This window comes from Bos taurus, chromosome 1, assembly GCF_002263795.3.
Source record: "Bos taurus isolate L1 Dominette 01449 registration number 42190680 breed Hereford chromosome 1, ARS-UCD2.0, whole genome shotgun sequence".
Classification (NCBI taxonomy): domain Eukaryota; kingdom Metazoa; phylum Chordata; class Mammalia; order Artiodactyla; family Bovidae; genus Bos; species Bos taurus.
In genome coordinates, this window is record NC_037328.1 from 151819347 (window position 1) to 151833407 (window position 14061).

At 39.6% G+C, this 14061-nt stretch overlaps 1 protein-coding gene across 1 annotated transcript in view; it reads right to left on the reverse strand.

The window, feature by feature from the left end:
* COL6A5 (collagen type VI alpha 5 chain) overlaps positions 1-14061 on the reverse strand; it is a 159361-nt gene that overhangs the window by 38978 nt on the left and 106322 nt on the right. Inside the window, exon 37 of the mRNA XM_024997170.2 lies at positions 4919-5124. Coding sequence (XP_024852938.1) covers positions 4919-5124 — 206 coding nt within the window. The remainder of the gene's footprint in view (positions 1-4918; positions 5125-14061) is intronic.

Sequence of the window (14061 nt, forward strand, 5' to 3'; positions counted from 1 at the left end):
CCACCACGTGTAAAAGAGACAGTGGGAAGCTGCTGTATAACACAAGGAGCCCAGCCTGGTGCTCCGTGATGACCTAGAGGAGAGGGATGGGAGGAGGGGAAAGAGGCTCAAGGAGAGGACATATGTATAATTATAGCTGATTCAAGTTGTTAGATGGCAGAAACCAACACAACACTGTAAAGCAATTTTCCTCCAATTAAAAAATTTTTTTAAAGAGTTAGCATTTTTGTGGAAATGGGCACGGGTTTGAATTCTGGCTCTGTGCTTATAATTTGTGCTTGTGGTTCTTTGCATTCATGTCATCATCTGTAAAATATAATAGTCATTACAATAATGATAGATTTGGGGGGTACGGATGAAATGAAGTCATGTGTTAATTTATAAAGAGTTTAGCACAGTGCCTGGCATGTAGTTGCACATAGTAAAGAAGCAGTAACTTATTACTATTATTAGTTGCTATTATTCCTAATGCATTGTTCCATCAAGTGAGACAGTGTATGCAATGCTGAAATCAATATTGGTCCCCAAAGCATTCCATCTGCACTTTTTTGAACTGAATACTTTCTGACTTGTATTAGGCATTTATTTTTTTGTACACACAGAGTATACTCTATCAGATTATAGTCTCCTTTTAAGACAGGGCCTCTGTCTGAATCTTTTTTTTTTTTTTTTAATCTCTCTAAGACTAGCAAAGGGTTTAATTCAGAACAGGAGCCAAATACACATTTGCTGCATTAATATTCATAGGAAATTCACTTGCATGCTTGGCAGAGTCCTTTCCTATAGTAAGCCCTGGTGTCCCTGGTGGCTTAGACAGGAAAGAATCTGCCTGCAATGCAGGAGACACTGGTTTGATCTCTGGTTTGGGAAGGTACCCTGAAGAAGGGAATAGCTTACCCGGTCCAGTATTCTTGCCTGGAGAATTCCATGGACTGTGGAGCCTGGAAGGCTACAGTCCACGGGGTCGCAAAGAGTTGGACACGACTGAGTAACTAACACACACACCAGTGGTAAGGGCTGCCACTGCTTCGTCCATCGCCACCACTAACATCACCCAATTATTTCTTCAGCTGTCCACGTTTTATTCCATTATCAAAGAGTCCCGATGAAAAAAGTGTTGCTAACACTGTAGACCATTGCTTTAGTAATTGCAACAAATGATTGCATGAGACCTACAGAAGCAACCTGTGAAGTCAAATCATCCACATATCTTGAACTCACAGTTCACATTAGTTCTGCCATACTCAAAATCTTCAAGGAAGTCACCCAAACTGTAATAACTACACAATAAATTCCTGAACAAAAGTGAATGCCACAACCTGTCTACAGTTTAATATGAACAGAAGACTCAGTTTATCTCCCAAAGAGCATCCAGATGGTTGAGATTTCCTAAAGCATTCATGAGACATGTGACTGCAGATCAGACATAACCCCAATTCTACCACTGACCTCTTTTTCACATGTACTAATATGAAAGGAGGATGTTCAGCTAGGGGATGGTTTTAATGTGTGACTCAGAAGCCAATTCTGCTGCATTTAATTCCAGTACAGATTTTAGTGTAGCAGAAGATATATGCATTCAAATTCAGCACATAACAGCAAAAATTGGAAGCAAGCTTAAGTGTTCAAGAGGTAAACAGTTAAGACATTCCTTCACAGAGAGAAACATTATGAGAGCACAGAAAAATCAGTATGAAGCTTGCAGAAATATGTAAAATGTATAACATATGTGAAAAACGGGATATGTAACTGAATAGAACTACGTAACCCTGTGTGTGTGTGCTCAGTTACATCCAACTCTTTGTGACCCCATGGACTGTAGCCCACCAGGCTCCTCTGTCCATGGAATTTCCCAGGCAAGAATACTGGAATATGTTGCCATTTACTCCTCTAGGAGAGCTTCCTGACCCAGGGATTGAACCCAAGTCTCCTGCATTTCCTGTACTGGCAGGTGGATTCTTTACTACTGAGCCAGCTGGGAAGCCCCTGTAAACATACATGCCAAAGAATGTATTCCACACCACAAACATCTGTTTGCTAAATTGTCTCATTTGTGACTGTAATAAAATTTTATATGGTATGATAGTATCTGTATAATTTTTCTTAAAAACTAGCAGAATCCTGAGGATGTACTGGGAACCTGTGGACAGTGTGCAGAAATCATGAGTCCTATACTGAACTGGTCTTTTAGTTTCATAATCTTGGCATGGAGTTTCTCCTAACAGGGTTTCTTTCACTAGTGACACTGACTGGATAATTCTTTGTCATGAGGGCCTGTCCAGTGCGCACTGCAGGGTGTTTAGCAGTATCCGCGGCCTCTACCCACTAGCTGCCAGTAGCATCTTCCAGTTATGAAAACTAAAGTGTCTCCAGACACTTCAATATGCCTCTTGGGGCGGAGCAGGATGGAATCACCTCCAGGTGAATTTGCAAGAGCTAACCACTAAATGAGGTCGCAGAGCTGACACAACTTGGTGACTGAACAACAACAACCACAAATCACTAAACACCTTTCCAGCTTTAATACCTTACGGTTGATTCAAAGTAAAAAGATACATTGGCTTAAAAAAAAAAAAAAAAAAAGCTGACTATAGATCGCAGTCAAGTTAGAAAAATATTGGACAATTTGTTTGGGTGTTACAGCAAAATCCAAATGAAATTTTTGTCCAACCCAATAAAAACGTTAAGTAAAATCCAGGAAAATTCCCTTGTGAACAACTCCAGACTAGTTTTAAGATGGAAGTGTTCCTTCTCATTACTTAATAAAATTCATTGAAAAGAACATCAATTGAAGTTGTCCTAAGGCCAGGGACCACCTAAAGCTATCAGTGAGCCCTAGGCTGAGTTTGGATTGGTATTTCGCATTTTAAAAAATGATCCTGTCCCTTTTTAATCTTGACAGTAAACTAATCATGCCTTAAGTATTAATTAACAGAGCATCTTTAAAAGTGCTGGGCTCACCACTGGGTCAGAGAAGGCAATGGCAACCCACTCCAGTATTCTTGCCTGGAAAATCCCATGGATGGAGGAGCCTGATAGGCTGCAGTCCATGGGGTCGCTAAGAGTCGGGAACGACTGAGCGACTTCACTTTCACGTTTCACTTTCATGCATTGGAGAAGGAAATGGCAACCCACTCCAGTGTTCTTGCCTGGAGAATCCCAGGGACGGGGGAGCCTGGTGGGCTGCCGTCTATGGGGTCGCACAGAGTCGGACACGACTGAAGCGACTTAGCAGCAGCAGCAGCACCATTGGGTCAACAGCTGAATTTAATTAGAATTAAACCATCATTTTTCATTACATAATTCCAAAGAACTATGTGTAATCCATTGGTGAGTAATTAAGAGGAACTGAATTTTCCAAGGAATTTTTATATTGTGGAGGTCTTGGTCAAATGTGTAATGGTATTGCTATATAATGTCTACATGCTGCTGATGCTGCTAAATCACTTCCGTCGTGTCTGACTCTGTGCGACCCCATAGACGGCAGCCCACCAGGCTCCCCTGTAACTGGGATTCTCCAGGCAAGAACACTGGAGTGGGTTGCCATTTCCTTCTACAATGCATGAAAGTGAAAAGTGAAAGGGAAGTTCAGTCGTGTCCGACTTTTCGTGACCCCATGGACTGCAGCCTTCCAGGGTCCTCCATCCATGGGATTTTCCAGGCAAGAGTACTGGAGTGGGGTGCCATTGCCTTCTCGGGTAGCATGAACAATGGTTCTTAAACTTCAGCCTGGATGCGAATCACCTGTGTTGCTTGTTAAAAATCAAAGGGCTGAGCCCCACCTCCCCAGTTTCTGCTTCAGAAGATCCAGGACGAGTGCAGTTCTAGGTTCCCAGGTGGTGCTGATGCTGCTGGTTTACAGATATGCTTCCAGAAGGATAGTGGATCTCAAAAACGAGTACCTACAGAGATCACCTAGGGTGGTTATAAAACCACACACACCCCTAAATATGAAGCAGTAGTACTGAGAAAGGCTTAGGAATCTGTGCTTAGGAGTTTCCAGGTAATTCTGATACAAATTGTCTTTGAGCTGCTGTAAAAGGCAATGCCAAAGAATGCTCAAACTACCACACAACTGCACTCATCTCACATGCTAGTAAAGTAATGCTCAAAATTCTCCAAGCCAGGCTTCAGCAATACGTGAACCGTGAACATCCAGATGTTCAAGCTGGTTTTAGAAAAGGCAGAGGAACCACAGATCAATTTGCCAACATCTGCTGGATCATTGAAAAAGCAAGAGAGTTCCAGAAAAACATCTATTTCTGCTTTATTAACTATGCCAAAGCTGTTTACTGTGTGGATCACAATAAACTGTGGAAAATTCTGAAAGAGATGGGAAAACCAGACCACCTGACCTGCCTCCTGAGAAATCTGTATGCAGGTCAGGAAGCAACAGTTAGAACTGGACATGGAACAACAGACTGGTTCCAAATAGGAAAAGGAGTACATCAAGGCTGTATATTGTCACCCTGCTTATTTAACTTCTATGCAGAGTACATCATGAGAAACGCAGGCTGGAGGAAGCATAAGTTGGAATCAAGATTGCTGGGAGAAATATCAATAACCTCAGATATGCAGATGACACCTCCCTTATGGCAGAAAGTGAAGAAGAAATAAAGAGCCTCTATGTTATTTCTCTATATTGCCTCCTTCTACATCACACTAACCTAAATTGTGGCTTCTAGAGAAATCTCAAGTTTGGTGAGAATATCAGGGAAGTTTCTTAGGGCTTACCAGTGATTTCCAGAGTGGTACCTGTGACCATTTAAATCTTCAAATCAAATAAAAACAGCAGTTGTAGCCACCATCTTGAACTTGAAAAAAAGTTGCTTTTTATACCAGACTTGTTTATTTGATTCTCTATTAGTGTTAAAAAGATGAAGATCAAGTTATTCAGTACAACTTTTCATTTCCTTACCAGATGTGAGACTTGCAGTTGCTTCAGAATTCCAATCTTTTTCATACTTAGTCATTAATTTCTGTGGCATAAGCATCTGGCTTGGAACATAAACCAAATGGTCGCTTCCATTGTCCTCCAATACAAAAGATGAATCTCTCAGAGCACTCAATTCCTGGCCAATGATGTTCTCTCCTGAAGAAATCTCATAAGGTTCAGGAGTAAATCTAGAAGATAAAAAGGAAGGTTTTAGGTGAACTAAAACTTTAGGAAAAGTTTAAACTTCAGGGAAGTTTTAGTTTTGTTTGTATTGGGGGAATACAAACAAAACATCCCAATGATTTAATATGGTTACTTAATTATTTCTTAGAAAGATAGTTGGGTGTTAAAAATCTAAGCTTATTTCAATCAAATAATTCATTAAGATTCATTATACTACAAGGGAATTCTACTAAACATGTAGAGAAGAACTAATACCTATTCGAAAATATTCAAGAGGACATAACACTCCCAAATTCATTCCACAAGGCCACCAATATCCTGAAACCAAAACCAAAGACACTCCAGAAAAAAAGAGAAAATTATATGCCAATATCTTAGATGAGTAAAGGATGTGAAACTTCTCAACAAAGTGTTAGCAAACTGAATCCAATAGAATATAAAAGCTTCATAAACCACATGTCAAGTCCGATTGATTCCAGGCGCACGAGAATGGCTGAAAGTACACAAGTGAATCAGTGTGATATACCACATTAACAGAAGGAAAGACATAAAATCACACGATCATCTCAACATACGCACAAAAAGCATCTAACAAATTCAACCTCCATTCATGATCAAAGTGGGTATGCTGCTGCTAAGTCGCTTCAGTCGTGTCCGACTCTGTGCGACCCCATGGACGGCAGCCCACCAGGCTCCCCCATCCCTGGGACTCTCCAGGCAAGAACACTGGAGTGGGTTGCCATTTCCTTCTCCAAAAGTGGGTATAGAAGGAACATATCTTAACATAATAAAGACCATCTAAGACAAAGCTACAGCTAATATCATATGCAATGGAGAAAAGCAGAAAGGTTTTCCTCTAACTTTAGGAACAAGACAAGGATATTCACTCTCACTACCTCTATTTAATGTAATTTTGAAAGTTCTAGCCAGAGCAATCCGATAAGGAAAAGAAATAAAAGGCATCCAAACTGGAAGAGAAGAAACAAAACTGTCCCTATTTGCAGATGGAATGAGACTTTATGCAGAATATCCTAAAGGCTCTACCCCAAAAGTATCAGAACCAATAAATGCATTAAGCAAAGTCACAGGACACAAGATTAATATACAGAAATCTATTGCTTTTCTGTATACTAATAATGAACTCTCAGAAAGAGAAAGCAAAAAATCAATCCCATTTAAAATTGTATCAAAAAGAATAAAATACCAAGGAAGGAAAAGACCTATACTCGAAAACAATAAAACATTGATACAGAAAATTTAAAATGTTCCCCATCCTGAACCCCCCTCCCTCCTCCCTCCCTGTACCATCCCTCTGGGTCATCCCAGTGCACCAGACCCAAGCAACCAGTATCATGCATCGAACTTGGACTGGCAGTTCATTTCATTTATTATATTATACAAGGGGGGTTCGGGATGGGGAACACGTGTATACCTGTGGTGGATTCATGTTGATGTATGGCAAAACCAATAAAATATTGTAAAGTAATTAACCTCCAGTTAAAATAAATAAATTTATATTTAAAAAAGATTAAAAAAAATAAAAGCATGTAAGTTCATAAAAAAAAAGAAAATTTAAAATGATACAAAGAAATAAAAGATATCATTTGCCCTTGGGTTGGAAGAATTACTATTGTTAAAATGGCCATGCTACACAAAACAATCTACAGATTTAATGCAATTTCTATCAAAATACCCATGAAAATTTTTCACAGAACTAGAAAAAAATCTTAAAATTCAAATGAAACCACAAAAGACCCTGACTTGCCAAAACAAACTTGGAAAAAAAAAAAAGCTGGAGATTCCATTCTCCCAGACTTCAGACTATACTACAAAGCTGCAATAATCAAAATAGCAAGGTACTGATACAAAAACAGATCCATAGATCAATGAAACAGAACAGGGAGCCCAGAAATAAACCCACATACTTATGGCCAATTAATCTACCTATGACAGAAAAAAGCAAGAATGTACGATGGAGAAAATACAATCTCTTCAACTAGTGGTGTGAGAAAATGGACAGCTGTATGTAAAACAATGACATTAAAACATTTCTTTACACTATATACAACAATAAACTCAAAGTAGGTTTAAGACCAGAAACCACAAAACTCTCACAAGAGAACACAGGCATGAATCACAGCAATATTTTTTGGAACTGTCTTCTCAGGTAAAAGAAAGAAAAGCAAAAATAAAGAAACAGGATTAAATTAAACGTAAAAGCTTTTTCTCAGGAAAGGAAGCCACTGACACAGCTAAAACACAACACAGGGAGCAGGAGAAAATATTTGTGAAAAATGTCTCATGAGGGGTTAATATTCAAAAGAGAGAGAGTTCATACAACTCAATCCAAAAAAAAAAAAAAAATCCAATTAAAAAAAAGAGAGAAGACCTAAACAGATATTTCTCCAAAGAAGACATACAGATGGCCAGCAGGGACATGAAAAGATGCTCAACATTGCTAATCATCAGAAAAATACAAACCATGATGAGATATATCTTCACACCTGACAGAATAGCAAACATCAAAATAACAAATGTTTGAGAGAATATGGAAAAAGCAAGGTGAAAAGACAGCCTTCAGAATGGGAGAAAATAATAGCAAATGAAGCAACTGACAAATAACTAATCTCAAAAATATACAAGCAACTCCTGCAGCTCAATCCCAGAAAAATAAACGACCCAATCAAAAAATGGGCCAAAGAACTAAACAGACATTTCTCCAAGGAAGACATACAGATGGCTAACAAACACATGAAAAAATGCTCAACATCACTCATTATCAGAGAAATGAAAATCAAAACCATAATGAGGTACTATTTCATGCCAGTCATGTGATCCAAAAGTCTACAAGCAATGAATGAGAGGATGTGGAGAAAAGGGAACCCTCTTACACTGTTGGTGGGAATGCAAACTAGTACAGCCACTATGGAGAACAGTGTGGAGATTCCTTAAAAAACTGGAAATAGATCTGCCTTATGACCCAGCAATCCCACTGCTGGGTGTATACACCGAAGAAACCAGAATTGAAAGAGACATGTGTACTTCAATGTTCATCGCAGCACTGTTTATAATAGCCAGGACATGGAAGCAACCTAGATGTCCATCAGCAGATGAATGGATAAGAAAGCTGTGGTACATATACACAATGGAGTATTACTCAGCCATTAAAAAGAATACATTTGAATCAGTTCTAATGAGGTGGATGAAACTGGAGCCTATTATACAGAGTTAAGTAAGCCAGAAAGAAAAACACCAATACAGTATATTAACACATATATATGGAATTTAGAAAGATGGTAACAATAACCCTGTATGCAAGACAGCAAAAGAGACACAGATGTGTAGAACAGTGTTTTGGACTCTGTGGGAGAGGGAGAGGGTGGGATGATTTGGGAGAATGGCATTGAAACATGCATAATATCATATAAGAAACGAATTGCCTGTCCAGGTTCGATGCATGATACAGGATGCTTGGAGCTGGTGCACTGGGATGACCCAGAGGGATGGTATGGGGAGGGAGGTGGGAGGGGGGTTCAGGATGGGGAGCACGTGTACACCTGTGGCAGATTCATGTTGATGTATGGCAAAACCAATACAATATTGTAAAGTAATTAGCCTCCAATTAAAATAAATAAATTTAAGTTAAAAAAAAAGAAAAAGGGAACCCTTGTACACTGAGTGGAGATGTAAAGTGGTACAGCCATTTGGCAGAACAGTATGGAGATTCCTTAAAAAAAAAAAAGAGAGTTTCCATATGATCCAGCAATTCTTCTCTTGGGTATATATAAGAAGAAAACAAAATCACTAAAAAATACTCATCAAAAAGATACATGCACCACAAAGTTCATAGCAGTATTATTTACAATAGCCAAGACATGGAAGCACCCAAGTACCCATCAACAGATGACTGATTTAAAAAGATGTGGTGTATATATGTATGATGGAATAATACTCAATCATAAAAAGAATGGAATGTTGCCACTTGAAGGTACATGGATAGACTTGGAGAATATTAATCCTTAGTTAAGTAAGTCTGACTCATTGGAAAAGACCCTGATGCTGGGAGGGATTGGGGGCAGGAGGAGAAGGGGACAACAGAGGATGAGATGGCTGGATGGCATCACCGACTCAATGCACATGGGTTTGGGTGAACTCCGGGAGTTGGTGATGGACAGGGAGGCCTGGCGTGCTGCGGTTCATGGGGTCGCAAAGAGTCAGACACGACTGAGCGACTGAACTGAAGTAAGTCTGAGAGAAAAACACAAATACTGTATGGTATTGTTTATGTGTGGAATATAAAAAATAGTACAAATTAATGTATATAGCAAAACTGAAACAGATTCACAGACACAGGAAAAAACTAGTGATTAGCAAAGGGGAGCAGGTAGGGGGGAGGGGCGGGTTAGCGGGATTAAGAGATATGAAGCTATTATGTATAAAATCAATAAGCAACAAGAATATTTTGTATAGCACAGGGACTTATAGCTATTATCTTGTAATAACTTTGAATATAATCTGTAAAAGTACTGAATCACTGAGCTATACCCCAGAAACTAATATAATATTGTAAATCAACTATACTTCATTTCTTAAAAAGCATATACTGATACATTTTTGTAAATTCCCAGTTATCCTCCCCTTTTCCCCCATTTACTTAGAGCCTATGAAATATTATTTAATACTTTGAAATAAATCAAATGAAACAAATCAAAGGCAATGCCAAAGAATGTTCAAACTAATGCATAATCACACTCATCTCACACGCTAGCAAAGTAATGCTCAAAATTCTCCAAGCGAGACTTCAACAGTATGTGAACCAAGAACTTTCAGATGTTCAAGCTAGATTTTGAAAAGGCAGAAGAACCAGAGATCAAATTGCCAACACCTGTTGGATCATAGAAAAAGCAAGAGAGTTCCAGAAAAACATCTACTTCTGCATTATTGACTACACAAAAGCCTTTGACTGTGTGGATCACAACAAACTGTGGAAAATTCTTAAAGAGATGGGACTACCAGACCACCTGACCTGCCCCCTGAGAAATCTGTATGCAGGTCAGGAAGTAGCAGTTGGAATCGAACATGGAACAACAGACCAGTTCCAAATTGGGAAAGGAGCATGTCAAGGCTGTACATTGTCACCTTGCTTATTTAACTTATATGCAGAGTACATCATCCAAAATTCCAGGCTGGATGAAGCACAAGCTGGAATCATGATTGCTGGGAGAAATATCAATAACCTCAGAAATGGAGATGACACCACCCTTATGGCAGAAAGTGAAGAGGAACTAAAGAGCCTCTTGATGGAAGTGAAAGAGGAGAGTCAAAAAGCTGGCTTAAAACTCAACATTCAAAAAATTAAGATCATGGCATCTGGTCCCATCACTTCACGGCAAATAGATGGGGAAACAGTAGAAACAGTGGCTGACTATTTTCTTGGGCTTCAAAATCACTGCAGATGGTGACTGCAGCCATGAAATTAAAAGACACTTACTCCTTGGAAGGAAAGTTAAAGCAGAGACATTACTTTGCCAACAAAGGTCTGTATAGTCAAGGCTATGGCTTTTCCAGTAGTCATGTATGGATGTGAGAGTTGGACCATAAAGAAAGCTGAGCACAGAAGAATTGATGCTTTTGAACTGTGGTGTTGGAGAAGACTCTTGAGAGTCCTTTGGACTGCAAGAAGATCCAACCAGTCCACCCTAAAGGAAATCAGTCCTGAATATTCATTGGAAAGACTGATGCTGAAGCTGAGACTCCAATACTTTGGCCACCTGATGAGAAGAACTGACTCAAAAGACCCTGTTGCTGGGAAAGATTGAAGGCAGGAGGAGAAGGGGATGACAGAGAATGAGATAGTTAGATGGCATCACCGACTCAATGGACATGAGTTTGAGCAATCTGTGGGAGTTGATGATAGACAGGGAGGCCTGGCGTGCTGCAGTCCTTGGGGTCGCAAAGAGTCGGACATGACTGAGCAACTGAACTGAACTGAATTTGTCACTGAGTTTTGGATAAATGACAAGAAACTCATAGGTTACTTGGGAAAACCAAATAATGTGTCTCAGACTGATATCAGTCTCAACAGAAGACCTAGAATATAGTCGTTTAAGTTACTATCAACTTCCCTGAGAGGAATAAGACTATATAAAGCATATTTCATTGACATCATCCCTCCTAAAATGGAACTTACATTTACATTCTTTGGAGTCAGAATGATAGTTTGAAAATATTTTTGCTTTTATTTAGATGATTATAAAAACATATTCAATATAATTTTATTCTTATTTTATTAATGGCTCTATGAGTGAGTGAGTGAAGTCGCTCAGTCGTGTCTGACTCCTTGCGACCCTGTGGACTGTAGCCTACCAGGCTCCTCCGTCCATGGGATTCTCCAGGCAAGAATACTGGAGTGGGTTGTCCTTCCCTTCTCCAGGGGATCTTCCCGACCCAGGGATCAAACCGAGGCCCCCCACCTTGCAGGCAGATGCTTTACCCTCTAAGCTACCAGAGCTCTATATGCAATTTCAAATCCATGTTTACATTTGCACTGATACTGGTGTTTGGCACCCACTGGCACTACTTGAACTGTTGAGAGAGGAAAGGAAATAAAGTCTGACATAATATATCAATAAGACATGCAAAGCAAGCAACACCCAGATGAGATGATGACATAGAGTGGGAATGATCATTTTATGGCAGTGTAGGTGAGGAGAGTGCTGGAGAATCAAGGCCTCATGGGATCAAGAAGGCAAGCTGAGAGCAGCAGGCGTCATATTTTATATATCTTACCAATATGTACTGTTTTAAAAATGTATTGAAGTATGGTTAATTTGCAATGTTTTGTTAGTTTCAGGTGTACAGCAAGGAGATTCTGTTTTTTATATATATATATATATATATATATATATATATATATATATATATATATGAGTGTGTGTGTGTGTGTATATATTGCAGAAGGCAATGGCACCCCACTCCAGTACTCTTGCCTGGAAAATCCATGGACAGAGGAGCCTGGTAGTCTGCAGTCCATGGGGTCGCGAAGAGTCAGACACGACTGAGCGACTTCACTTTCACTTTTCTCTTTTATGCATTGGAAAAGGAAATGGCAATCCACTCCAGTATTCTTGTCTGGAGAATCCCAGGGACAGCGGAGCCTGGTGGGCTGCTGTCTATGGGGTCGCACAGAGTTGGACACGACTGAAGCGACTTAGCAGCAGCAGCAGCAGCAGTGTGTGTATATATATACACACACAGAGATTCTTTTCCATTTTGGGTCACTACAAGATATTGAGTGTCGTCCTCTGTGCTATACTGTAGGTCCTTGTTGATTACTTATTTTATATACTTCACTTTAATTTCAGTGTGTATATGTTAATCCCAAACTCCTAATTTATCCTGCCTCCTTGATCTTTCCCCTTTGGTAAGCACAAGTTTACTTTCTAAGTCTGTGAGTGTGTTTCTGTTCCGTAAATACGTTCGTTTCTATCACTTTTTTAGATTCCACATATAACCAGTATCATATGATATCTGTTTCTCTTTGTCTGGCTTACTTCACTTGGTATGATAACCTCTAGATCCATCCATGTTGCTGCAAATGGTATTGTTTCATTTTTATGGCTGAGTAATATTCCATCGTGTGTGTGTGTATACCACATCTTCTTTAACCATTCGTCTGTCAATGGACATTTAGATAACTTCCATGTCTTGGCTATAAATGCTTTTTTGTTTTTAGGAATTCTATTTTGGCAAAACAGAACCATCCAATACATTAAATTCGTGTCTTATTGAATTTCCTTGGGTTTGATATACAAATTTGTTTTTGTTTGATAGTTGCTTAGGAACTACACACATATGGTATTCAGATAGTTTATTTTTGTACATGCCTAAATGACATTATGTTAGAATATAGTTCTGTAAGAATGGATTTTCCTTTAAATAAGATTACTGTCTATTCCACATTAGGAAACACTGCTTCATAGGGCATCAGTGCCATATTGTCCTTCAGGAGGTGTGAGCTGATAGATGCTCCTTGTTAAACTACCGACATGACAGGAACACTTTAATCTTGCCGTTTTGCTCCTGGATATATAGGGAAGACTGCAGCTATTCTGAGAAGCTCTTTACTTAATTGCCATGTGACCAGGCAGGGCCATTATGGGCCTAACTCTGGGCTTTCACAGGCTACAGTCAGGGATCCAAGGTGTGAAATAGAGAAGCACAGAGCAACCAAATAGGCTATTCTCATTCTAGCTGAGGTTCAAGATCCATTCAGATTAATTATCTGTGTATTCATTCATGAATAAAAATTTAAAGAAAATTGTTTACATGTGCAGGCTTCCTTGATGGCTCAGTGGTAAAAAAAAAAAAAAAATCTACCTGCCAATGCAGATGTGGATCCAGTCTCTGGGTCAGGAGGATCCTCTGGAGAAGGAAATGGCAACACACTCCAGTATTCTTGCCTGGGAAATCCCATGGACAGAGGAGCCTGATGGGCTACAGTCCATGGAGTCATGAAGAGTCAGACATGACTTAGCAACTAAAAACAAATATTTGCATATGCAATGATGTCATGGGGGTCTTTCATACTATGATTTTGGAATGAAACAATGAACCACATGGAACCCAGGCTTCAGGGAGACAAGACAATGGGATAAATTGTAATAATGCCTCAGCAGAGGTGTAAAATTAAGAAAGGAAGAACTCTGGATTTTGGCTGAAAGTAAAGATGGGCTTCGAAGAGGAAACGGCTTCGATCAGGGACTTGAGGGATGGTATGGCTTCCCTGGGAGGAACAAGTTCTCAGGGAATGTGACCAGAGGTCCAGATGGGTGGAACAGCAGTTCACCCAAGGCAGACAAGAGTCCAGTGTAGCCAGAACTCTGTGCTCATGATGCGGAGAGATGGGAAGTGAGGTTGAGATAGGTTGAGGCTGAATTCTG